The sequence below is a fragment of the Stenella coeruleoalba genome (genome assembly GCF_951394435.1).
Source record: "Stenella coeruleoalba genome assembly, chromosome: 5".
NCBI lineage: Eukaryota > Metazoa > Chordata > Mammalia > Artiodactyla > Delphinidae > Stenella > Stenella coeruleoalba.
Genome location: NC_137150.1, coordinates 55,273,677 through 55,299,316, shown reverse-complemented (window position 1 = coordinate 55,299,316; position 25,640 = coordinate 55,273,677). Strand labels below are relative to the sequence as shown.

Genomic DNA, 25,640 nt, shown 5'->3' with positions numbered 1-25,640 from the left:
GTCAGTATACCTTGGGCTGAATTATCTTGAGTGAAGCAGTTGAGTCACATGGTCTACAAAGGCCTTTTTCCAGTTTTAAAGTTTGATACTATATTTGTTGAGGAAAATTATGTGCCACCATTATGTAATTAAGGTGAAAAGGAAAATACATAAAGGTTAACTTGTTTGGATTTTGATACTTATTTTGTTTAAAAACATATTTAACCTTAGCTAACAGTCTGGGATTTCAGATGGGTGGAATGTGATTTTGAAAGACTGTAGAGGTCTTTCATTTGTGTCACATAGCATGTTGCCACTTGGAGAATAAATTGTTATACCTTTTCTTTTGCTTTCAGGATTTTCTCATTCAGCGTTCACCTTTGGTATAGAAAGCCATATCAGTCAGTCTAACATAAATGGTGCCCTCGTCCCGCCTGCTGCATTGATTTCTATCATCCAGAAAGGTCTCCAGTATGTAGAGGCAGAAGTTAGTATTAATGAGGTAAGGAAGACTTAGCTCAAATACTGATTCTTACTCCTAAATGTTTCCTTCAGTATCTGGTATCTTGCTTACTCATTCATTATCTGACTTCAGCTTCACCAGGTAAACAAGATTGAAGGGCATTATTCCTAATGTGGTGGTCAGGTCATACAGCCAAGGCATGTTGGCTCCCAACTGTAAGAGCCATTATCTTACTTCTCTTTACATGGTTTTTATAAGTATACAGTAAGAAATAATTTTCTTTAAAATAAGAAAATTGTGCTGTGGCATACTGAGACCATAATTGATTGAGAAATTAGAAATTCTCAGGTTATTTGGTTATAACTGATTTTGGAAGGAAGTTTATAATTAAAGATAACTCTTGCTACTGTTACCTAGGTCTGTATGGTATAGGCAGTTTAACTCATGTGTCAGCCAACTGTGACCCATGAGCCAAATCCTGTCTTGCTCGTTTCTGTAAAGTTTGCCTGGGACGCAGCCATGCTCCTTCATTTTCATAGGACCTGGCTGCTTTTGTGCCACAGTGGCAGCATTGAGCGGCTGTGACAGAGACCTTATGGTCTGCAAAGCCCAGAATATTTACTCTCTAGTCTTATACAGAAAGAGTTCGCAAACCCTGGTGTAGCTGAAAATCTTCACATGTGGTCAGGATTTATGACAAGTGGAGCTTTTTTGCCTTATTTTCATTTCAGAGATTAACATATCCCCCTTTCCTTTTGCAGGTATTTTAAAAACTGAAGCATCCATGATTTCTACGTCACTATTTATTACTATAATTATATAGTCTGTTAAATTGATTATTTTTTCGTTTCCTCATGTCTATAACTGAAAAATCCACTAATACTAAATTAAAAGTGTCCTCATTGTCTTTTAGCACTTTCTCTCCCAACAGTATCCTTTACTGCAGAGGATGATAAACAATTTGTACCAGTGGCCAGAGATGAAGTCTCATTTTTTCTGAAAATTATTTTTGTAGGTTTAATATAGTATTCCACAATGTAGCTGTATTGGTTTTAATATTTTAAGTTACTTATAAGTTTAAATACTTTCTCCTACTCCTCAAATACTCCATTACAATTGGCAGTTCAGAAAGATGTGCTGTGTTTTGTAACTCGGAGCACCCCATCACACTGCTGTAGATTATCAATAGTGCATGTTCACTAGCTTAAGTGAGCCAGGCTTCACATGTGCATATTCCTATCTAATATGCACTGTTTCTATTTCTGACTTGCTCTGTATCTGTGTCTCGTCTTGTGCTTGCTGAAGAACTCATTTTGAACTTCCGAATATCAGTGAGAGGAGCTTTGGAAAATTATAGCAACTTGATAAAATTAAAGAGCATTAGCCTGTGAGTTATGGCGGTACTTCTCAAATGTTAGTGTGCATAAGACTCCCCCAGAGAGCTTGTTAAAACAGGGATTCCCGAGCCCTTCAGAGATTTTGATTCTGTAGGTTTGAATCTACATTTATAACAAGTTACCAGGCGATAGTGGGAGTGTTGGTCTTTTGATTGTGCTTTCAATAGCACCAGTTAACAGATTCCAGCTGCCATTGACTAGCTGTGGAACTGCAAGTCTTTAACCTTGTGGTGCTCATATTTCAACATTAGTAAAATGAGATGCTTGTATAACATAATATCTGATGTATATTTCTGTTTTAATATTTTAATCAAATCACAAGAAACTTTTGAGTTCAACAAAACTATTTTAAAAGTTTTTAGTTGTAAAGAAGTATTGAATATTTACTAAAATGTGGCACCAAATCTCTTATCATTGTATGAACTATTCCATATTGCTTTTGACTAACAGAACTTTGGAATACAATTAATAAGCCTTTTTTTATCATACAGACCTACTTTTTTTATTCCTTTGAAAATTTCAGCTTTAGTTCATATTTAACAATATGAACTCTGTGAGGAGGATTTAAGCAGCTGTTTGCGGTGCATCTTGTAGGTTCCTTCTTCCCTCCTGATTCCTTTCCTTCTTACATGCATTCAGAAAATTATCTGAAAGTATTTTTTCTTGGAATGAAGATTTCCATTTCTGCTGTTGAGTTCTATGAATACAAATTACTCTAAATGTGTTACCTTTGATTTTTCTTCTCACAATTTTTCAAATCCAGGATGGTACCTTGTTTGATGGTCGACCAATAGAGTCTCTGTCACTGATAGATGCCGTAATGCCTGATGTAGTACAAACAAGACAACAAGCTTACAGAGATAAACTTGCACAGCAACAAGCAGCAGCTGCTGCAGCTGCCGCAGCTGCAACAAACCAACAAGGATCTGCAAAAAATGGAGAAAACACGGCAAATGGGGAGGAGAATGGAGCACATACTATAGCAAGTGAGCTGAGAGAAGAATTTTTTTAAGTTCCTTTGCAGAAAAGATACTTGCTTTATGGGGGTGCCTCATTTTAGCTGAAATAACATTATCTATTTCATTTTTGCAACTTGTTCCCCTAACTTGTATTACACAGTTCAGATTTTTAAATGCCTAAAGCTCCATAAAGCTAGATTTACTTTCATGGATTTTATTTTCTTTTTTAAATATTTAGAAACAACTTTTCTATTGTTAAGTGAATTTCATATCTGCATTTCATTTCTAAATATAATCTGTAACACTAGTCATTAACAAAAACAATGAAGCTTTGACATGGAGATATAAAGGCAACCGTGATGTTATATGAATGATACCAGCAGCCCCTACTGGCAGAAACTCAGAGCAGTGTTGGCATGGATTATACTTAATTCAAAACATTTTCTCATTTTAGCTATGTTTGGGTCTAACCTCCTTTCACAGTCTTCCTCTATTCCTGCTCCCTGCGAACCCCATCTCTGAACACAAACTTAGATGCACATCTCTTTTTGAAAAAAGTATGTTCATACTTAACTAAAGATAGGAATTTGTTTTTCAAGTGATAAATACTGTGTAGTCATTTTCACCATTACCTGACATAGTGGAAGAAAAAAAGTTACACTGTATTATGAAGGAGGTATTTGCTAGTTAAGAATTCTTTTTTTTCTCCAGGATGTTGTAATATTCCCTAACTGGAATTTTCCATTTATTTCTCATGATGCAGATAATCATACTGATATGATGGAAGTGGATGGGGATGTTGAAATCCCTCCTAATAAAGCAGTTGTGTTACGGGGCCATGAGTCTGAAGTTTTCATCTGTGCCTGGAACCCCGTTAGTGATCTCTTGGCATCAGGGTACGTTTCTCAAAGTGAAACTAAAATGGATTTCTAAAAGTATCTGACTGAAATATTGCATATTTTATAAATACATTACGTACATTTTCAGGTTTTTTTGTTGCTTATTTGTGGTCATTTTGCCTCTGTAAACCTTTATTTCTTCATAAAGTAATCTTACAAGTTTTAATCTTAAAAGTTACTACCTCAGGAGTGTTTGCCACCCCCCCCCCCAAAATGGAGACTGAGAAAAACACTGGAAATGGAAATCCATCCCTGATAATCTAGTTTTTATTTGCCTTATTAATATAGAATGTAAATCTGTTGCCTTGATTCTGGAGTACTTGAGAATATCATGAGGATTTAAAACATGTTGAGGATTTAAAATATGTTGCATACTTTATAGGTCTGGAGACTCAACAGCAAGAATATGGAATCTTAGTGAAAATAGCACTAGTGGCTCCACACAGTTAGTACTTAGACATTGTATACGAGAAGGAGGGCAAGATGTCCCAAGCAACAAGGATGTGACGTCTCTAGATTGGAATGTGAGTATCACTGTACTGTCCATGATGGATGTAGTTACTAATATACTTAACCTCTCTGAGCCTCAGACTAATCACAGGGTATGTCAGTTTGTTCAGATATTTTTGGATTTCACCAATAAGAACAACAGACTAGAAGTCCCCACCCCCAAATGTGTTAAAAACAAAGACTGGCCTTGAGCACTCAAACCAAGGTTCATCTTCCAGCTCCTCAGTTTATTTAGCTGTAGAACCTTTGTATAACTGGTGGTCGGTCACTCTGTACTGCATTTTCATCACATGTAAAGTAGAAGTGTAATGGTCCTATGTAAATGAAGTAATAGATGAAAACCAATAACAGGCACATATACTGAGTTCTTAACTACTGAGTCCTTTGTTGGGGGTATAAGAGAAATCTATATAATAAAAACATTCTTGTTTTCTCATTTTGCTGTGAACTGATGAAAACTTCATCACCAGCTGCCTTTTAGGAACCATTTGTCTAGATTACAAGCTTTATCCTAGCTGTAGGAATCTTATAATTCTCTGATTCAACATCTTTGGCTACTCTGACTTACCAGGAAGTTTGATTTCATTATTGATAAAGCTGCACCCTTTCAGTTTCAAATACATGATTAACAGCTTTGTTTGTTTCCATTCCCATGATTACTTTGTGGAAATTAGCATTTTTAAAGTTTCTATACCTTTTCCTTTATTCCATGTTGCCTTTTTTCTTCCTTACAACTTTGCATCCATTTTTTAACAACCCCCCACTGCACCACCTAACCCCCCCCCGCCCCCGCTGCCAATTCTAAGAAGCCTCTTAGACTATATCAGTGTTACCAAGAATTTTAGGGGTCAGCTGTGCTTTCCTTAGCAAGTGGACACCCTTCTCTGGCCTCTGTTTAACAACTTTTTGTGGGGCTTTCCAAAGAATCTTCCAAATCTCATTCCAGGAAATGAGATCTGTCTTTAAAAATGATTACACTAGCTAAAGTTCTCAGTTTCTATGAAGTTTTTTCCAGATTTCATAGGTAAGGTTTTTTAGTGTTCTTAGTTCTAAATTTCCAGCAATGTATTTATCCTTCCCCTCCTATAAAGTTGAGAATTCTAAAAATGAAAAGAGGTTTAGCACATTTCAGTATTATTTGATTGTAGGGTCAGAACTAAGAATTATCTTCTTAATATGGGACCTTACTGTATCATAGGTCAAAGGCGTTACAGCCTTCTTAAGCTGTTTGGCTCAGAGACCGTGTTAATTTAATGAAATTTATACTTTTACACTGAAAAGGATGGTTAACAAATGGTTTGTTGAGCTTGGTGGTTCTGAACTGCAAGTTAAAGTTTTTAAAAGTGTGAACTTTTCAAAGATTTATTATTCACTATGAACTTAAATCTTCTGCTAAAAGGGGAAAATGTTACTATTGATTAATGGCTCATTTCCATGATTAAAGCAAAAGCCTGTGAGATATCTGATCTTCAAAGTATTCTTTTCCTACCTTAGCGGTCCGTGATGTAAAACATTTGGGGACCATTAGTTTAAAGGAAACTTTCCATTGTGCAGAGTCTGGAAATAAGCTTTTGCTGTTGGCTTCGACATTGCTCTCTCTTCCTGAGATAGAACTAGAGGGGATTTCCAAATCCTAGCAAAACTGAGTCTACAACCCCTAGAACCAGCATTTGTTTGTCACTTACTTGTACAGCTAGATGGCTTGAGAGGTCTGGAAAAGGTGATCTTGTTTTCAGTGCCCTGCCAAAAAGCATCAAAAAGTACTGAGTAAGGCAGGATTTCATTCTGTCTCTCCAGTAGTGTTTAATCATCCCAGCAGTAGTCTGTGTAACCTACTCTGTAACTTGCATTTCCATAGAATAAGTTAGGTCTTATCAAGTCCTTCTGTTGTACCATTATTCAAGGCACAGTAGAGGAATATAAGGTTAGAGAAAATGGTATGGATTTCTTCTCATAGTAGAGTAGTTCCTGACAGTTGGTACTCACTTCATTAACTGTAAAGTCAGCCTACACTCTTCTGGCTGTTTTTCTTGTGTTGCTATTTTTATTGGTAAGGATTTCATATTGGGAAAGAATTAACAAAGGAAAGAAACATTTAGTGATACTTAAGAATCTGATCATCTGAAACAACAATATTGTTTGGAACATACACACACACACACACACACAGTTTAGACAGTAAACGATTTAGAGGGAGGATCATATAAAAACTTCTAATCGTAATGAAATATTGTGGAAGATTTTGCTTTTTACTTTTATAAAATCATCATAAGATTATGATTTTGATGTCCTTCCCAATCCACCTCCCCACCCCCATCTTTAGTCATGGTGCATTTATGAGAATGCAGTAGACCTTAGCATACATAAGAGTGATGTTGATTCTGCTCCAGAGCAGTTCCTGCCATTCTTGAGATTTGGGTATGAGGCTTGCACACTGACTGGATGCTGCCAAAATACTGGCTTCACAGCAATGAAGGGTGTTTTGTAGGCCTTTTATGGCACTTCCAAATAGACAAGGCTGAAGATTTTGAAGCAGAGAATGTCACAGATCTGCTGTACTTAGGATTTAAACATAATATATTTTAATAAAAATTAAACACCGTTTCTGGATTATATAATTGAAAGAAATGTGTTTCTCTGACAGAGTGAAGGTACACTTCTAGCAACTGGTTCCTACGATGGGTTTGCCAGAATATGGACTAAAGATGGTAAATGAAGCTTTTTTTTTTTATCTTTCATTTGTTGTTATTGTTGATCTAAGTTATAAAGCTTAAAGTAATTTTAATGTTTTTCCTTTTGAATATTAGGTAACCTTGCTAGCACCTTGGGGCAGCATAAAGGCCCTATATTTGCATTAAAATGGAATAAGAAAGGAAATTTCATCCTAAGTGCTGGAGTAGACAAGGTAAAAAGAATATTTAACTTCTGTAAAGGTTAATTTGTTAAAGAGTATAATTGAAAGTAATGTTTTTCTCTACTAATCACATAAACAAGAAAACATTCATATTTGGTAAATTCATATATAAATTCATGATAGGAATAGTAATGCTTTCTTAGATTTTCTGTCAACTCATTCCTGAGTCTGCTCATTCAGATGCCTTTTATTCTTTATCTGTGTGACCACTCCTCATTTTTTGGGAATTTGAGCCATAATGAATGTCATACATCCTATACTTTTTGCCTCCCTTCTACAGTTTCTAGTTAATCTCATCAGTGAGTATGGCTCTGGAGAGATTTCATGGGAAATCGTAGAGCCAGTCTGTTAGCTGAACTCCTAATGTTTAATTGAAAATGTAAGAAATGCCGGATCTTTCCAGCTCTTTTCACCTAACAAGACTGGTAAATATGGATAGGTTGAAATCATGGCCTTCTTTCTCCTTCATTTTCTTAAGTTACTGCCTTTACCACACCTCCCAAAATGAATACAGATTTAAGATTATTCTAATACAGGAAAGTACACACTCAAAGTTAACTATATATTGTCAAAAAGGGAAGTAGAAAAAAAAAGGAAGAAAAATGAAGGAGGCCAGGAATGGGAGGGAAGCACCCTATTAATAGTTATTGCCAGTCTACAATATTTTATGACCCCAAAGTTATGAAATTAGTGATGGCAGGGTATTAAAGGAATTGTGAATATATCTATTCAGATTTATATGTCATACTTTGATGTAATGTAAAAGACATTGTTTTACTTATTGTCAGAATTCAAGCTGCCTTTATAGGGAAATGTGAGTGTTAAAAATCTTAATATTGGGAATTAACTGATTAACTTTATTAACCAAAAATTTGCCTCCTTATAGCTAAGCAGCTATAAAAATCTTACATTAAATACACTATTGCAGTGGAGTTTCTTAAGCAATCTAATATAATGTCTGGTACTTTCTAGACAACAGTAATTGTTATTTGAAGTAAGTTGACTGATAAAAAGTCACCAGGGGAAAATTAAACAGCTTAATAGTCATCCCTCTCCTCCCCTTCCCCCGAAGTGGAATATAGCCTCGTTGTACTAAAGGTAAATGTTAAAAAATTAAATGCACTGTGACATTTCATATTGCTTTAATATAATTAGGCATCTAATTTATGCATCTATGATAAACTCTTTCTAGCTTCTTAGCAGTATATTTTTCTTTTCTATCTCAGACTACAATTATTTGGGATGCACATACTGGTGAAGCCAAACAACAATTTCCTTTTCATTCAGGTAAATCTTCACAATTTACATGAGAATTAGAACTTTCTTCTATTTTTCTAATTAAACTTTTAATAGCATATAATTCATCTAAAATCTTGAAATATCCAGTATCGGTCTTGTTACTAGTCCTTTGAGGAGTTGATGTTCTTTGACTTTCAGGTAGTTAATTGTCAGAGGATCTTCAAACGTTTTCTGTGAAATGTACCATAAAAAAAGCATTTGCAGTCTGGTGCAATTAGAGTTGGTAATATTTAATGGTAAGAACATAGATTTTTGAGTCAGGAGGTCAAGGTGTGAATGTCGATTCCACCCCACTTGACAAGCTTTAAGATTGAGCAAGTCATTGAACCTTTCTGAGCCTTACTTTCTCTATCTGAAAATGAGGGATAAAAACAATACCATTTGTTAAGAGCATAAGACATATATATGAAAATACTGTATAAACTCCTACAAGTTTAGATATTGTCATTTTTCATTTTGGATTTATGTATCTAAATCAGTCCACCTGCTTCCCTAAAATAAAAATTATTAGGCTTTCCTGGTAGTGTTGGAACTTTGGTGCTTTAGATGTTTTTCTCTTTTAAGAAATTGATACTTAAACCAGATAAATCTGATCCCCAGAATAGTGTGCTTCTTTCTCCATGATATACAGCCATGCAACAGGGCATACATCCTGATGTGTAGAGACACCTGGATTTTAGTACCTACACTCTTGTGCAGCCTAGAACTTTTGTGCCTACTTTCAGGGAGGTTCCTGAGGACAGGAACTGATGTTGAACTGGACCAAGATGCCTAATAACTATTAGAACGGTAGTTTTAGTACTGCCTGATTTAATTGCACTTTGCAAGATTTTGTTGTGGTTGGATAGAGTTTTGCATCGGCGCCTGACTTAAGTAACTCTGGTTATTTTCAAAACTTTGGTAACATACTTTTTACAAACAGCCAATGACACAGTGTTACCATTAAAATTGAAATATACAGCTTCTGGCGTTTTGCTTTTTTGTATTTCTCTATTTAGTGTGATTAAGCAAGCCAAATAAGGTACAAAAATGATTTTTCAGTAGTATCTGAGTAACATAATTTTGCAAGTATTATGTTAAACATTTCAGCTTGATTAATACTTACCACATTAATAAGCATTTACACGTCAGTTTTTGTTTACCTGTTTTAATCCCGTTTTGCCTTTGCTTCTAGTCCTCACCCAGACGGAATTCTCTTAGCCCTCTGGCTGTTCTGCCTAAAGTTTCTCCTACATCCTAGGAGTGATGGAAAATTGAAATCAGTGTGTGTGTGTGGCACTGTTGCTAGCTGCTATATAATGTGTACCACCTTTGTGTTGGAGATGATGCTCTTTATATACACGATCCCGTTTAGTCTTGGCTACAGCCCAATGAGGTAGATGGTGTTGAAGTCATTTTACAAACAAATAACCTTTTTACCCATGGTATTCTTTCCTGTCATGCTTTTTTGGTTTTTTAAACGGCTTTATTGAGGTATAATTGGTGTAAAATCATCTATACATATTTACATTGCACAGTGTAATATATTTTGACATGCACACACACACACACACACACACACACACACACACACACACACACACACACACACACCACTGAAACCATCACCACACTCAAGACAGTACATCTGTTAGCTTCAGAAGTTTCCTCCTACCCCCTTGAAATCATTCCCTTCCCCTTCCCCAGGTAGCCACTGATAGTCTTTCTGTCACCAGAAACTAGTCTACATTATATAAATAGAATCGCACAGTATGTATTCTTTTTGTGTCTGGTTTCTTTCACTCTGCATAATTATTTTGCATTTCTTTTGATTTATGAGTAGTATTCTGTTATGTTGATATACCAGTTTGTTTATCCATTACCTGTTGAAGCAAATTTGAGTTGTTTCCAGGTTTTAGCTATTACAAATAAAACTGCTATCAACATTCCTGTGCTTATCTTTTTATGAACTTGTGTTTTCATTTCTCTGTGTAAAGACCTAGGAAAGTTATGGCTAGATATATGGTAGGTCTGTGTTTAACCTGTTAATGCCCAACTGTTTTCCAAAGTTTATGTTTTCCAAACTGGTTTACATTCTCAACAGCAGAGGGTATTCCAGTCCCTCCATTTCCTTGCCAACACTTGGTATGTGGTCAGTCTTTTTCATTGTAGCCACCCTAATGAGCGTGTAGTCGTATCTCACTGTGGTTTTCATTTTCATTTCCTAATGACTAATGATGTTGAGCATCTTGTCATGGTTTAATTTACCATCTGTATGTCTCCTTTGGTGAAGTATCTGTTCAAATCTTTGGATTTTTAATTTAACTTTGTTGTTTTCTTATTGAGTCTTGTGAACTCTTTATATATTCTGGATACAAGTCTGATCAAGTATTTACAAATATTGTCTCATAGTCTGTGGATTGTCTCTGCATTGTTTTGGCAGTGTGCCTCAAAGGTCAGATATTATTAATGTTGATGAAGTCCTTAATTTATTAATTTGTTCTTTTATGTATCATGCTTTCAGTATCAATCTAACATGCTCTTTTTCTTTTTGCTTAATGTAGAAGTTGGGGTCACTGATTTGAGACCTTTCTGCTTTTCTAATGGGGATATTCAGTGCTATAAATTACTTCTAACTACTACTTAGTGACATCTCACAATTTTTCAAATGTGTTTTCATTCAGTTCAAAATACTTTCTGGAGTAATTTTGATTCCTTCTTTGACCCATGGGTTATTTAGAAGTGTGTTAATTTCTGAGTATTTGGAAACATTTTAAAGATCTTTGTAATATTGCTTTCTAATTTAATTCCATTGTTCTCATAAATGTCATTTAGGTCAAGTTGTTTGATAATGTTCAAATCTTTTATGGCCTTTAGTGATTATTCTGTGTACTTAGACCATCTGTTACTGAGAGAGGGGTATAGAAATCATCAACAATAATTGGAAAATACAGTAATTTCTGTTTTCTTTGAAGCTCTGTCAATTTTTGCTTTATGTGTTTTGAAACAATGTTATTAGGGGCATGAACGTTTAGGAATGTTGCAACCTTATGTTGAATTGACCCTTTTATCGTTTTGTTAGCGGCCCTCTTTTTTTTTTCCATTTTATTTTTTGTGCTCTGAAATCTACTTTGTCTCATATTAATGTAGCCCTTCCAGTTTTCTTTTGGTTAGTGTTGGCATGGTATATATTTCTCCATGCTTTTACTTATAATCTATTAATTTTGTTATATTTGGTGTATATTTTATGTAGGCATCATATATTGCTTGTTCATTCAGTATTAGCGTCTGCCTTTTAATGGCAATATTTAGGCTATTTACATTTAATGTGATTATTGATAATGATTGCATTTAAATTAATCATATTTCTATTTATCTCATCTTCTTTTGCTATTTTTCCGCTTCCATTTGGATTAATTGAATATTTGTGTGATTACATTTTTCCTCCTTTGGTGGGTTATTAACTGTAAATCTTTTATTATAATGGTTGCCTTGGGATTTATAGTACACATCTTTAACTTACCACCATCTATCTTCAAGTGATATTTTAAAGGGGTTAAATAATAAAATTTTTTACCCATAGTTACCATTTCCAACTCTTCATTCCTTTGCACAGATACATAGTTTCATCTGGTATCATTTATTTCCTGCTTGAACTGCTTTAACATTCCTTATAGTGTAAATCTTATGTTGATGAATTCTTTTGTAGGTATTAAGAAGTCTTCATTACTGAAAGATATTTTTGTTGGGTATAGAATTCTGGGGTTGACAGGGTTTTTTTCTTTCAGTACTTTAAAGAAAAGGTTGCTCTGTCCTCTTCTTATTTACACTGTTTCAATTTGAACTTGCTACCATTTTTATCCTTATTATTCTTGTCTTGTTTTCTCTGGCTGCTTTTAAGATTTTTCTCCTTATAACTGATTTTGTGCAATTTGCATATGTTGTGCCTTGGTTTAGTTTTCTTTATGTTTTTTGTCCTTGGAGCTTCTTGGATTTCTTCGTTCATAGTTTTCTTCAAATTAGAAATTTTTTTGACCATTATTCTTTAAAAAATATTCTACCTCCTCCCCACATTTATTTTTAACTTGAAATTCTGATTATGTTTATTAGTCTGCTTGATGTCCCGTAATACACTGATGCGCCGTTCGTTTTTTTATCCAGTCTTTTTTTTTTTCATAATCTCTGCTGTTTTCAAGCTCACACATCTTTTCTTCTGCAGCATCTAATCTAGAGTTTATTCCATCCAGTACGTTTTTTATCTCACATGTTTCAGTTTTAATCTCTAGAAGTTTGATTTAGGTCTTTTTTACGTCTTCCATGTTGCTACTTAACTATTTGAACAAACCGTATATAGTTGCAAGTGCTTTAATGTCTAGGTCAGTTTTTATGATTTGATTTTTCTCTTCATTTTGGTCATATTTTCCTGCATCTTTGCATGCCTTGTTACTTTTGATTGGAAGTGAGGCATTTTGAATTTTATGTCGTTAGTTGCTGGATATTTCTGTATTCTTATAAGTATTTGTGAATTTATTCTGGGACATAGTTAAATTACTTGGAAATGGTTTGATCCTTTTGTGTCATGCTTGTAAGATTTGTTAAATGGCAGTGAAACAGTGCTCGGTGTACGGCTATTTATTTCCTGGTAATGAGGCAAGAACCTAGGTGTACTCTGACCAGTGTTCCATGAATCAAAAGGTTTTCTAGTCTGGTGGATTTAGACAGTGTTCCCAATCTTGAGTATCAGGCATTGTTTCTTCTAATTCTTTTGAGTGGTTCTTTCCCAGGTCTCAGCTAGTATCTTCAGATACTTGTGCTGATTAGTACTCAGCTAACTGTGTGAATAGGGCCCACTTCAGGTCTTCAGAATTCTTTCTCTGTCTGCAAAGCTCTGTCCCTTCTAGTTTTGGGAATTCTAGCTGCCTTCAGTTTTCCACATTTTGAGCTTTATCTCTTCCACTCAGGAATTTCATTAATCTCTTCCTAGGGAGATTCCTCTTCCCTGTGCCAAGATCTGGACATTTTTCCAGATCATATGTTTGAGCAGTTATAGAGGCACACTGTTGGTTGATTTCCCTTCTCTCAGGAACCACGGTCCTTTATTGCCTGGTGCCCAGAGTTCTGAACTATTATTTCATATATTCTGTAATTTTTTTGGTTGTTTTGGGCAGGAGGTAAATTTGGTCCCTGTTACTCCATCTTGATCAGGAATGAAAGTCTACCATGCTTTTTAAATTACCGTATTTTAATTCCTGCACTGTATTTTTGTCCACATACACTCTTACATAAAGCATAAATCATGATTATAGATGAGTTAACCACTTCATATTCATTAGGATGGCTATAAAACGTAACAGTGTTCACGATGATGCGGCGAAATTAGAATCCTTGTACTTTGCTAGTAGGTATGTAAAATAGTACAGTCGTTGTGGAAAACAGTATGACAGTTCCTCAAAAAGTTAAATAGAGTTACCATATGACCCAGCAATTCTACTCCTAGGCAATTGAATTGAACGCAGGGACTTGAACGAATTCATGTCCGTCAATGTTCATAGCAGCATTTTTCACAGTAGCCAAAGGGTAGGAACAACCCACTGTCCGTTAGCGGATGAGTGGAAAAACAGAATGGGTCTCTATATACAATAGATTATTATTCAGCCATAAAAAGGAATGAAGTTCTGATACATGCTACAACACCAGAGAATTTGTACATGTTATGCTAAGTGAAATAAACCAGACATAAAAGGACAAAGAGTATGATTCTACATGAGTAGAATCTAGAATCATTCTAGAGTATGATTCTAGATATTTCAAGAGTATGAAATGTCTAGAATAGGCAAATTCATAGAGATGAATGTAAAGATTCAAGGTTACAGAGGCTGGGAGGAGGGGGAAATGGAGAGTTACTGCTTAATGGTTACAGAGTTTCGGTTTGGGGTGATGAAGAACTTTTTTTTTTTTTTTTTTGCGGTGTGTGGGCCTCTCACTGTTGTGGCCTCTCCCGTTGCGGAGCACAGGCTCCGGACGCACAGGCTCAGCGGCCATGGCTCACGGGCCCAGCCGCTCTGCGGCATGTGGGATCCTTCCGGACCAGGGCATGAACCCGTGTCCCCTGCATCAGCAGGCGGACTCCCAACCACTGTGCCACCAGGGAAGCCCAATGATGAAGAACTTTTGAAAATAGTGGTGATGGCTGTACAACATTGTGAATGTAATTGATACAACTGAATTGTACAGTTAATTAAATGACAAGTTTTATGTTATGTATGACCACAATATTTTAAAATTATTAATGTAATATACTAAAAACCATTGAATTGCACACTTTAAATGGATGAAATTTATGGTATATGAATTATATCTCAATGAAGCTTTTTTTAAAATAAAAATAAATGAATATTAAATGCCTTTTTTCCCTTCCCTCATAGGTTTGTTACCTTTCTAAATTGTGAAGGGTGCATGGGTTAACCAAAAAATAAATCAGAATTGAAGGACACAAAAATAGAACCTTAGCTCCAGGAATTTTTTTTTTTTGGCTACACTGCATGGCTTGTGGGATCCTTGTTCCCCAGTCAGGGATCGAACCGTGCCCCTTGCAATGGGAGCACGGAGTCCTAACCACTGAACCGCCAGGGAATTCCAGCTCCAGGAATTTAAAAGATTTTGTAACCCTAGGCAAATTAACTTTTCTTAGCTCTTTCATCATGTGTAAAATGAGACTAGTAATAGTAAACACACCTCTTACATATTACCTACATAAAAATACATTTTATGTTAAAGATGTGTTTTTATCCTAAAGAACTTGTATTACCTAGACTCATTTTTATTTATTTATTTATTTATTTATTTTTGGCGGTACGCAGGCCTCTCACTGTTGTGGCCTCTCCCGTTGTGGACCACGGGCTCCGGACGCGCAGGCTCAGCAGCCATGGCTCACGGGCCCAGCCTCTCCACGGCATGTGGGATCTTCCCGGGCCGGGGCATGAACCCGTGTCCCCTGCATCAGCAGGCGGACTCTCAACCACTGCGCCACCAGGGAAGCCCCCGCATGTGTCTTTTTGAATTATGGTTTTCTCTGGGTATCTGCCCAGTAGAGGGATTGCTGGGTCATATGGTAGTTCTGTTTTTAGTTTTTTAAGGAACCTCCATACTGCTTTCCATAGTGGCAGTATCGGTTTACATTCCCACCAACAGTGCAAGAAGGCTCTCTTTTCTCCGCACCCTCTCCAGCATTTGTTGTTTGTAGATTTTTTTGGTGATGCCCATTCTGAATGGTGTGAGGTGATACCTCATTTTTAAATTTTAGGAATAAATATAAAGTAATGAGGTACGGGTTCTTAGATTATACCAGTCTGTTATCATTGTATCTTATGAGCCAGGCATATCATAGAAGTATTAATCACATAACTCATATGGCACCACTCCCCAGCTTCCTCCACTTATCTTTACCTGGTTATACAGTTTGTTTTTGTTTTGTTCTGAACCTATTGGTATATTTGTTTGAATGCTGTTTCAAATTTTCTCAGCCTTCTATTTAACATTTTGCAGATGACTCTACCAAATTAACACCCTGGTGGAACATGACAGATACTTGGCTTTCTTCATAGCATTTTGTTATACTTTTTTTTAAAACTTATTTTTTGTTGTTGGTTTTTGCGGTACGCGGGCCTCTCACTGTTGTGGCCTCTCCTGTTGCGGAGCACAGGCTCCGGACGCGCAGGCTCAGCGGCCACGGCTCACGGGAAGGAGCCGAGAAAGGGAGCAGTTGCTGGTGAAGGTCCAGGCTCAACCTGATCCAGGCAGGGCTCTGGAGTGTTTGTTGCACCTCAGGGTTTTCCTCCTCTTGAGCCAAGGGTGCTTGGTTTTTGAATCTCATCTTCCCCCCCAGCTACCTACTGCCTACTCTAAATCCAGTGTTTTTGATATGCTTCTATTGCTTAACCCAGTTACTTGCTACATTACCTTAATCTGCATTGCTAATTATAGAGAGGCTTTGCACTTTGCACCAGGGGAAAATGAAAGGAAAGAATCTTTTAATCATATCAGATCTAAAATAAGTATTAAATGCCAGCCAGCTTTTGGGCCTCTGAGGTTTTAAATTCAATGATGTAGATTTTAAGAGGTATTTGACAAGAATCACTTAGAAGAAAAATGTATTTGCAAATCATGCAATATTCCATTTATCAGTTGAGTAGACAGTGGAAATGATACTTATTCAGTGTAACGTTTGTCTAACTTGTAATTTACATAGTATATTCCATACACAATCTAACTTGATTTTCACAATATTCTTGGGTACTAAGCTTAAAGGTTTTATCCCCACTTTTAAATTATTTTTTTAATTTTTATAAATTTATTTATTTATTATTTATGGCTGTGTTGGGTCTTCGTTGCTGCCCGCGGGCTTTTTTTTTTCTAGTTGTGGCGAGCGGTGGCTACTCTTTGATGTGGTGCGCCGGCTTCTCATTACGGTGGCTTCTCTTGCGGAGCACAGGCTCTAGGCGCACGGGCTCAGTAGTTGTGGCTCACAGGCTCTAGAGCTCAGGCTCAGTAGTTGTGGCACACGGGCTTAGTTGCTCCGTGGCATGTGGGATCTCCCCGGACGGGATCGAACCAGTGTCCCCTGCATTGGCAGGCAGATTCTTAACCACTGTGCCACCAGGGAAGTCCCCCCATTTTTTTCAGAAGAGAAAGATAGCATGAGAGGTGACTTGCTTAGGGCCCACTAGTTAGGGAGTAGCAAAACAAGGCTTCTTATCCATTGAACACTCACAGAATTTCAGAAACAAGAGGAAGTGTAGCATCACATTTAATTTTATCATTTTGCAAATGAGGAGCCAAGAATCCAGTGCTAGTAATTTACAGGGCAAGCTCTCAGGAACCCTCATCTCCTGGTGACCAGAGCAGTGTACTTTCTATTAGGCTGTGTCTCACATGGAGACAACCAAACTGAAATGTATTAATATTTGTAATATTTAAGTACCATAATTTTAAAAATTCTATTAATACCATAAAAAGTATAAAGTAAAATATTTTAAGTTCCTATTAATAGCATACTTAATGTCTAACCATGGTTTAAAACTAAAGCTCCTAGGTTTCAGTACATGTGGAATGAATGCAAACCTTGCCTGTTTTTCTTTTCAGCGCCAGCATTGGATGTTGATTGGCAGAGCAACAACACCTTTGCTTCTTGTAGTACAGATATGTGCATTCATGTCTGTAAGTTAGGACAAGACAGACCTATTAAAACATTCCAGGGACACACGGTGAGAAACCTTTTTTTTCCCTCCTTTAAAGTGATTATGATGAATAAGTAATGTTTCAGAGTGGTTTTGAAGTATGCATGTTTAATACCCAAAAAACAACCAAGTCTATGAAATGAAAATGTGAATGTTCACTGTTATTTTTAGAATGAAGTAAATGCTATCAAATGGGACCCAACTGGCAATCTCCTGGCATCCTGTTCTGATGACATGACTTTAAAGGTAATTCAGATAGTGGGGAGAAATGGGGTTGAGGAGTTACACACTGTGGCTGCTCTGGCTGTTGTAAGATTGTTTAGAATGTCTCTCTTATAGTTGGGAATTATGATACTGAGGTTTGTGCTATTATAAATTGTCTTCACTATTAGGGAGTCATATATTGGCACAATTAAAGGTTATTTGCACATGTAAGGATCTGATTCATAGGTAGCAAAGATCTTTGTAGCATTCATGGATTTGACTGAAATTCTGAGAATTGTGTTAATTGGATTTTGCTGTGGTGTGAGTATATATCACCCTTTCTGGGAAACTGATATATAGTAGATATATAGCTTAGTTGGTGAGTGAGTATAGCTGACATGTCAGTACTCACATCTCAATATGAATTTATGTTTTTCTTGTTGCATAACTAAAAGCAAAAACTAACACCTAGCACCTACGCATATGACATACCAAAATTAAAGAAGAAAAGCAGTTTGAGACGAAGAACAACATAATACTAATCTTCAAAATTAATGAAGCTTGCACCCTGTGCTTCACCATGTTAACTATATGAAAAGAATTTATCTTTGACTTTACAGTGCCAGTGACTGCAGACGTGATGACCCTTATAGATAGGATAATCATGAGGGGAAACTGCTTTTCCTCTTCCCATGAACAGGCTAAATGTAACCTTGGTAACCTGGTGGTTTTTTTCCTTAAATACCTGCTGTGTTTTTAGTTAGATAGTTTTTTCAAGCCTGGACTCCTTTGTAAACGTTGCTGGTAAAAATGCTTTTCTTCACGCTCTTGTTTGTGAGATTACTTTGCGTGCACATGCATTATGCTTATAAAATGAAAAACTTCTGGAACAGAGTATGGCACATATGAGGAAATGAAAGAAGGCCGGTGGCTATAGAGAGCCTACTGTCAGGGACTGAGTTGCAGCTAGAGAGAGAAGTTTAAATTAGAAAATATTAGAGAGCTTTTTTTAGTTCTAAGAATAATAAAAGGTCATAGAATTTTAAAGCAGAAGCTAGAAGGATGGATAATGTCTAGTGAAGCCATATTTTGAGAACAAGGAACAGCAGATGAGTGAGAGGATTATCTCCAGCTTGGACAGTGCCTTTGAGTCATGCAAGTGGAGGTGCCAGGTCGGTCTGATGCTCAGAGAACAATTCTAAGCCTGACATAAAAAATTTGGGAATTCTCAATAGGTGGGTGGTCATTCAAAGGCATGGGCATGGACAAAATTGTGTAGGTAGAAATGTACAGAGTAAAAGAAGAGGAAAGCTTAAAAAAGTCTTAAGAAACTCTAGCATTTAGCAGCTCAAGAGGAATGAGACTCCAACAGGAAATTGGAATGACCTCTGGAAACAGTGTGTAAAGAGAAGAGTACTTCAAGGGAGGTGATGGATGGGAGTGGTCAGTATCATCAGTGCTGTCGAAAGCTCACATGAAGTATCAATATGTTTTGGAAACATACCTTTTGGATTTATTTACATGGAGTTATGTATACCTAGGATACAAAAACATGATGTTATTGCTTCATTATCTCATTAGTTTCATGGCAGAAGTGTGAAGCACAGCTAATTTTTGTTTCTTTGTTGGTACTTGGGTTTGGTGTATGTGTGTTTGTATTTGGCAAGGTTTCCCCCCATGTCTTTACTGAATGATTTTGTTAGAAATACTGTTGGTGTAGGTTTCTCTTAATTTTTGCTCAAAAATAATATGAATTATTTTTTAACCTGTATACACAGGCATGTTTTCAACTCTAGAAAGGCGTATTCTCTACTCACCATTCTAACTTTACTGCTTTGTTACCTTTCACGGTTTCTTGTATGTGAATCATTTACAATTTCTGAATTTTATATGGGAAGAATACTTGACATGAGATCTACCCTTAACAGATTTTTAAGTGCACAAAACAAGTGTTATCGTCCTAAGCACAACGCAGTGAGGCAGATCTCTAGAGCTGAGATTTTATGCTTGTTTACTAGCAGCCCCTCCCTGTGACCCCACCACCTCTGGCAACCACCATTCTTTTTTTTTTCTTTTCCATTAATGTTTTTTTTTTCCTTTTTACACCAATAATTTATTTTTTATTTTTGTAACATCTTTATTGGAGTATAATTGCTTTACAGTGAATGGTGTGTTAGTTTCTGTCCTTTATGGTTTACTATAGGATACTGAATACAGTTTCCTGTGCTATACTATAGGACCTTGCTGTTTATCCCCACCATTCTTTTCTTTGCTTTTATGAGTTGGACTCTTAGATACATCATGTAACTGGAATCATACAACATTCGTCCTTACAATTTATGCATGTTGTCACATATTGCAGGATTTCCCCATATGTTAAGGCTGAATAATACTCCATTGTATATATATGCATTTTCTTCATCCATTCATCCATTGATGGGCACTTAGGATGTTTCCATATCTTGGCTTTTATGAATAATGCTGCAGTGAACAAGGGCATACAGATGCCTCCTCAAGATCCTGATTTCGATTTTTTTTTTTTTTGATAAATACCCAGAAGTGGAATTGCTGATCATATATAGTGGTAGTTGTTAAAATTTGGGGGAGCACCTCCATACTATTATTCATAGTGGCTACACCATTTTGCAATCATTTATCAATAGTTTACAAGGTTTCCAATTTCTCCACAACCTTGACAACATTTTTAAAAATTTTAATAGCCATCCTAACAGTTGTGAAGTGGTATCTCATAGTTTTGATTTTCTTTTCACTGATGATCAGTGACATTGGGCATCTCTTCATACACCACCTATTGGCCATTTGTGTATCTTCTCTGGAGAAATGTCTATTTAAGTCCTTTGTCCATTTCTAAATTGGGTTATTGGGGGTTTTGCTGTTGAGTTGTAGGGTTTCTTTACATATTTTGGAAATTAACTCCTTATTGGATATATGGTTTGCAGTATTTTCTCTCATTCCATGGTTTGCCTTTTTACTTCATTGTTTCCTTTGCTGTGCAGAAACTTTTAAATTGTATGTAGTACCGCTTGCTTTTTTTTTTTTTTTGCTTTCATTGCCTATGCTTTGGTGTCAACATGAATCATATTATATTTATCTGTATGTTGCTTATCTATTTTCTCTTCCTGATTGCAAAATAGTTCCTGATTCTAAATTCTAAGAGGAATTTGTAATGTAGATCTTTTATTTTAAAGGACAGAATAAAAACTAATGCCTTAAACATTGTAGGATCATTAACTGAGGAACTTACTGAATGTTGGAGTTTGTACCATCTGAAGCTATCAAAAGTAATCTTAGAACTACAGTTAATTGAATCCTGAAGCCTCACAATAGTGAATATTTAGAAAGGACTTGAAGCTAATTTGTCATTTTTAAAAGATAAATATTAAATATATTCTACATTTTAATTTATTTGTATGTATTCTCTTGATCTCTGTAATTATTGTTCCGGTGTACCGCTATATTTTGGACTGGCAAGATAACATTATAACAGTACCCTTTGTATGGAAAAATAATTACATACCTTTTTCCTTTTTGCTTAGATATGGAGTATGAAACAAGACAACTGTGTCCATGATTTGCAAGCACATAATAAAGAAATTTATACTATCAAGTGGAGTCCAACAGGGCCAGGGACAAATAATCCAAATGCCAACCTCATGTTAGCAAGGTAACATTTCTGTTTTGCTTTTCCTTTATGAGTCTTTTACAAAGAAAACCTCTTATAAATATGACAGAAAAATAGGAAAAATTCCATGAAATGGGAATGTATCCTATAAGGAATATTTTTTTTTAATGGGAACCTTTAGACACAGAGTTGTTTTATTATTTCAGGTCATAATGGATGTTTGTATCTGGAGATAGCAAATAATTTACTGATAATATCAAATATTGATTAAAACCCAAGTAATTGAAGCATAATGCAATAAAGTTTTTTCAGCATTTAAAAAAATAAGTTAAAAACATATTTAATGTAGCATTTCAAAACTGTGTGTCAATATAAAGGAGTTATTTAAAGAGAAAAGGAATACAGTGAATTAGCTCATTTATGTTTTCCAGTTTACAGACTTGGAGATGTGCTTAATGAAGCTGTCATGTCTCCGATTAGCTTTGTTTCCAGAACACTTTCTTCCTAACAGCACCGTCTGCTTCTCATGAGGAATTCATGGCTAGCTATTAGGAATGGCTGAATATTGTAGATTGGGGGTGGGGCTGAGAGTATTTCATTACTTATAAAATCTTTTTTTTTCCTCCCTTGTCAGTGCATCCTTTGATTCTACTGTTAGATTATGGGATGTAGACCGAGGAATTTGCATCCATACTCTGACAAAACACCAAGAGCCTGTGTACAGTGTAGCTTTCAGTCCTGATGGCAGGTATCTGGCGAGTGGTTCTTTTGACAAATGTGTGCACATCTGGAACACACAGGTATGTCCAAGTTATTTAAATAGTCAAGTATTCTTATGTAAGAATATAAGAAGCATTTGTCTAAACAAAATTTTTTTTTTTTTAGTTTTGGTTGTCATTCCTTTTGTGTTATTAATTCAGTTCGTTTTTATATGAGCACTTTTTGGGGGGAATTTACAGCTAAGTAAAGATCGAAACCAGCTGAAGTGAGATTTTCATAATATGGACCAAAATTTAGAGTCTCTGTTTTATTTTTTCCAACAGTTTTGCAGACATGAAATGTGAGAGTTTAAGATGCATTTATTTAGATAAATGATACCATTTCTTTATGTTCTAAAAGAATTGTCTTCAGAGAAGGTATATATGAGCAGTTTAAAAAATGTGTTAAAGGACAAGGTTTTATGATTGAGCACATAATTTATCAGAAACGAACTTAAAACTATGTACCACCTTTTTAGGGACAATGCTACAGAGATCCTTTCTTAAAAATGGAGAAAACAGTTTTGTTGCTTTCATTATTTTAATCTTTTCAGTGTTTTAGTTTTTACATGCCAAATACTTTTTCTTTAATATCAGTCATGTGACTCTCCCTGCCCCACCCCCTGTTCAAAAATCAGGTCTTTACTGCTTGTATTATATGCACAATAAGTTATTGTGGGTTATTTCTCTTTGTGTTGCTGATCACCATAGTTGGTCAGCCTATTTTGCATAAATCATCATTTTCCCATATTATTTTTGATTAACTTATACGTTCAAATGGTCTCCAACACCCTCCCCCCGTTATAAAAAGGTATACACTGAGAAGTTTTGCTCCCATTTTTTTCTTGATCCTCTACAGATAACTTTTTTTATCGGTTTCTCTTTCATTCTTCTTGAGGTTTTTTTGTAGATAAAAGCATTATGATTCTTTCATTTTATACTCCCACTGTTTTATTTTTTCATTTATATTATACTCCCTTAGAATTGGTTTTTATATATGGTGTGAGGTATAGTTCTAATTCTTTCTTTATGGATCACCAGTTTTCTTGGCACTATTTACTGTCCCTTCACTGTGTCAGAATGTCACTTCTTTCATATACTACGTTCTTGTATGTTTTGTTCATAGATTCTCTTGTATTCCATTGATTGATACATTTGTATGTACCTGCATTGTTAGTTTAATTTTAGTGACTGTAACTTTGTTATTCCCCCTCATTAAGTCTTTTTCTTTTTCCTTCAGTAAAGTTTTATAATTTCTTCATAAAGATCTTTTTTACAAAATGTATTCTGAGATGCCTTATGGATTTTATTGTTACTGTGTTTAGCATGTTTTAAAAAATAATATTCCTTTTACTTGTGGTTGCTCATGTTTGGAACATTATGAATTTTGGCATGTTGATGTTGACTCCATCAAACCTGCTGAGCCCTCTCATTGTTTCTAATTACTTACCGGCTTGCAGGATCTTAGTTCCCCGACCAGGGATTGAACCCATGCCCCCTGCAGTGGAAGCACAGAATCCTAACCACTGGGCCATCAGGGAATTCCCAGTCTTTCTGTTTTGATTGAATAGCAGAGGCTTTATAGATAATCTGCCGGTTGTATACATTTTCCATCACTCATTCACTCCATTTTGAGTTAATTAATTTAAAATAAAATTTGGGTATAGAACTGTAGAGTTCTAAGGGAAGATACTGCTAGACTTCTAAGGGCATTTGAGTAACCATACTGTTTTGTTGTATCACTATTGTGTATCAAAATGTCATTTTGCTTTTTTTCTTTTAAGTTTGAAAATAGCTTTCAGTGCAGGAGAAAGTAATTGTCTTTTTGTCAATATGTACACCTATTTTTTTCTTTCATTACTTGGATGATATGTTATCTAAGCATTTGACAGTTAAATTGTTACAGTCTGGTCAGAACACAGGTTTGAGTAGATGCTGAGGATCCTTTGGCTTTTGTTAATGTGATAGCTCTGGCTTGTTGACCATGCTGTTTCGGTTCAATTATAGCCTGATTCAAGCTTAGAAATTGGTAAGTACTATTGAAAGACAGTGTCGGTTTTTAACCCCAAAATTGACAATCCTGTAGATTTGACTCTCTATACAACAGCCTATCTCGTTGGCGCCACTCCATTCTCTTCTAATTAACTGTAGATACTTAAGGCCTCCTGTACCCGTGCTTTTTCATTAATCTCTTAAAATTGTGAGAAATTTTAGGTAGGAGGAAAAGAACAGTTGAGACTTCCCATTGTGATCTTCTAGCTTAGTGATTAGCTTAGGGCTGGCTGTCTCAGAAGGTTATGTCTTGGTTCCATGTTGTGTTTAGGTAGTTCTGCTACTTCCAGTTTGAGTTTTTTAGTTCACCATGAAGCTGTGAGATACTTTTCTGGTTTGTCAGGACAGAACACCGGAAGCATATTTTTCATTATTTTTCATTTCTCACAGCAGAACCTCTGACCTTTGCCCTGTTTAATAACTGGTTTCCTAGGAGAATACATTTTTGTACTAAGTTTCAGTTATTGAATGGCAGCTGAATGATTTTGGTTTCCATTGCCGAAGGAATAAAATAATTGAGTTATATTTATGAGTCGGCTAAATTGATGATGAAATTGGTAGTGTTCCTGGTTGTACTTTGTTTTCTTTTAACTTAAAAAATCTTTCAATAATAATGTACATGTGCTCTTTTAGCTTCTTTTATAATTCTCCTAGCTTAGGGGCACTTCTAGGGTCAAAATTCTCCTAGCTTAGGGGCACTTCTAGGGTCAAAGCACTTCTTAGCTAAGAATGGTTATCAATACTGGAGAAGCCGCACGTGTGTGTGTGTGTGTGTGTGTGTGTGTGTGTGTGTGTGTGTGTGTGTGAGATCTGTTGAGAGCAGGCTAGTGCTGTCTGTTTGTAAAAGGATCATCATTTTACGTTTCTGGTATTTCAGAACTTGTTTATTTTGAAGTTGAAGCTAAATCCTACATTGGATTGCTAGAAATAAAGCCATATAATATTTTTACCTCAGTATTTGAACATATATAATAATATATTATTTTTAAGATTCCACTTCTCATTATTTTAGACAGGTGCTCTAGTTCACAGCTATAGGGGAACAGGTGGAATTTTTGAAGTTTGTTGGAATGCAGCAGGAGACAAGGTTGGAGCCAGTGCATCAGATGGTTCAGTAAGTATATAATGAAGTGTTTCCAAAGGGGGTGTGTGTGTGTGTGTAAGAAAGAGAGAAAGCATAGTGAATAAATGTGGCTTGTTGTGGTAGTGACTACAAAAGTGTTCTTTTTAAAAAATAAATTTTATGATATGGGTATTGACCTTTTTTACTGAAGGCTCTATACTTTTTATGTTCATTTCATTCAGATAATGTAAACAGAATTTAGGGTATCTTTGCCAGAAGAGTGCC

General features: G+C 35.8%; 1 protein-coding gene across 5 annotated transcripts in view; it reads left to right on the top strand.

Annotated features, from left to right (window-relative positions):
* The window catches only part of TBL1XR1 (TBL1X/Y related 1), a 187,788-nt gene that overhangs the window by 157,376 nt on the left and 4,772 nt on the right, over positions 1-25,640 (top strand). For all 5 annotated transcript variants that reach the window (XM_079921944.1, XM_079921946.1, XM_079921945.1 and 2 more), the window contains 12 exons: positions 336-481; positions 2,603-2,825; positions 3,562-3,694; positions 4,080-4,221; positions 6,852-6,915; positions 7,015-7,112; positions 8,348-8,408; positions 17,541-17,662; positions 17,807-17,881; positions 21,397-21,524; positions 22,117-22,282; positions 25,305-25,406. In XM_079921944.1, coding sequence (XP_079778070.1) covers positions 336-481; positions 2,603-2,825; positions 3,562-3,694; positions 4,080-4,221; positions 6,852-6,915; positions 7,015-7,112; positions 8,348-8,408; positions 17,541-17,662; positions 17,807-17,881; positions 21,397-21,524; positions 22,117-22,282; positions 25,305-25,406 — 1,460 coding nt within the window. The remainder of the gene's footprint in view (positions 1-335; positions 482-2,602; positions 2,826-3,561; positions 3,695-4,079; positions 4,222-6,851; positions 6,916-7,014; positions 7,113-8,347; positions 8,409-17,540; positions 17,663-17,806; positions 17,882-21,396; positions 21,525-22,116; positions 22,283-25,304; positions 25,407-25,640) is intronic.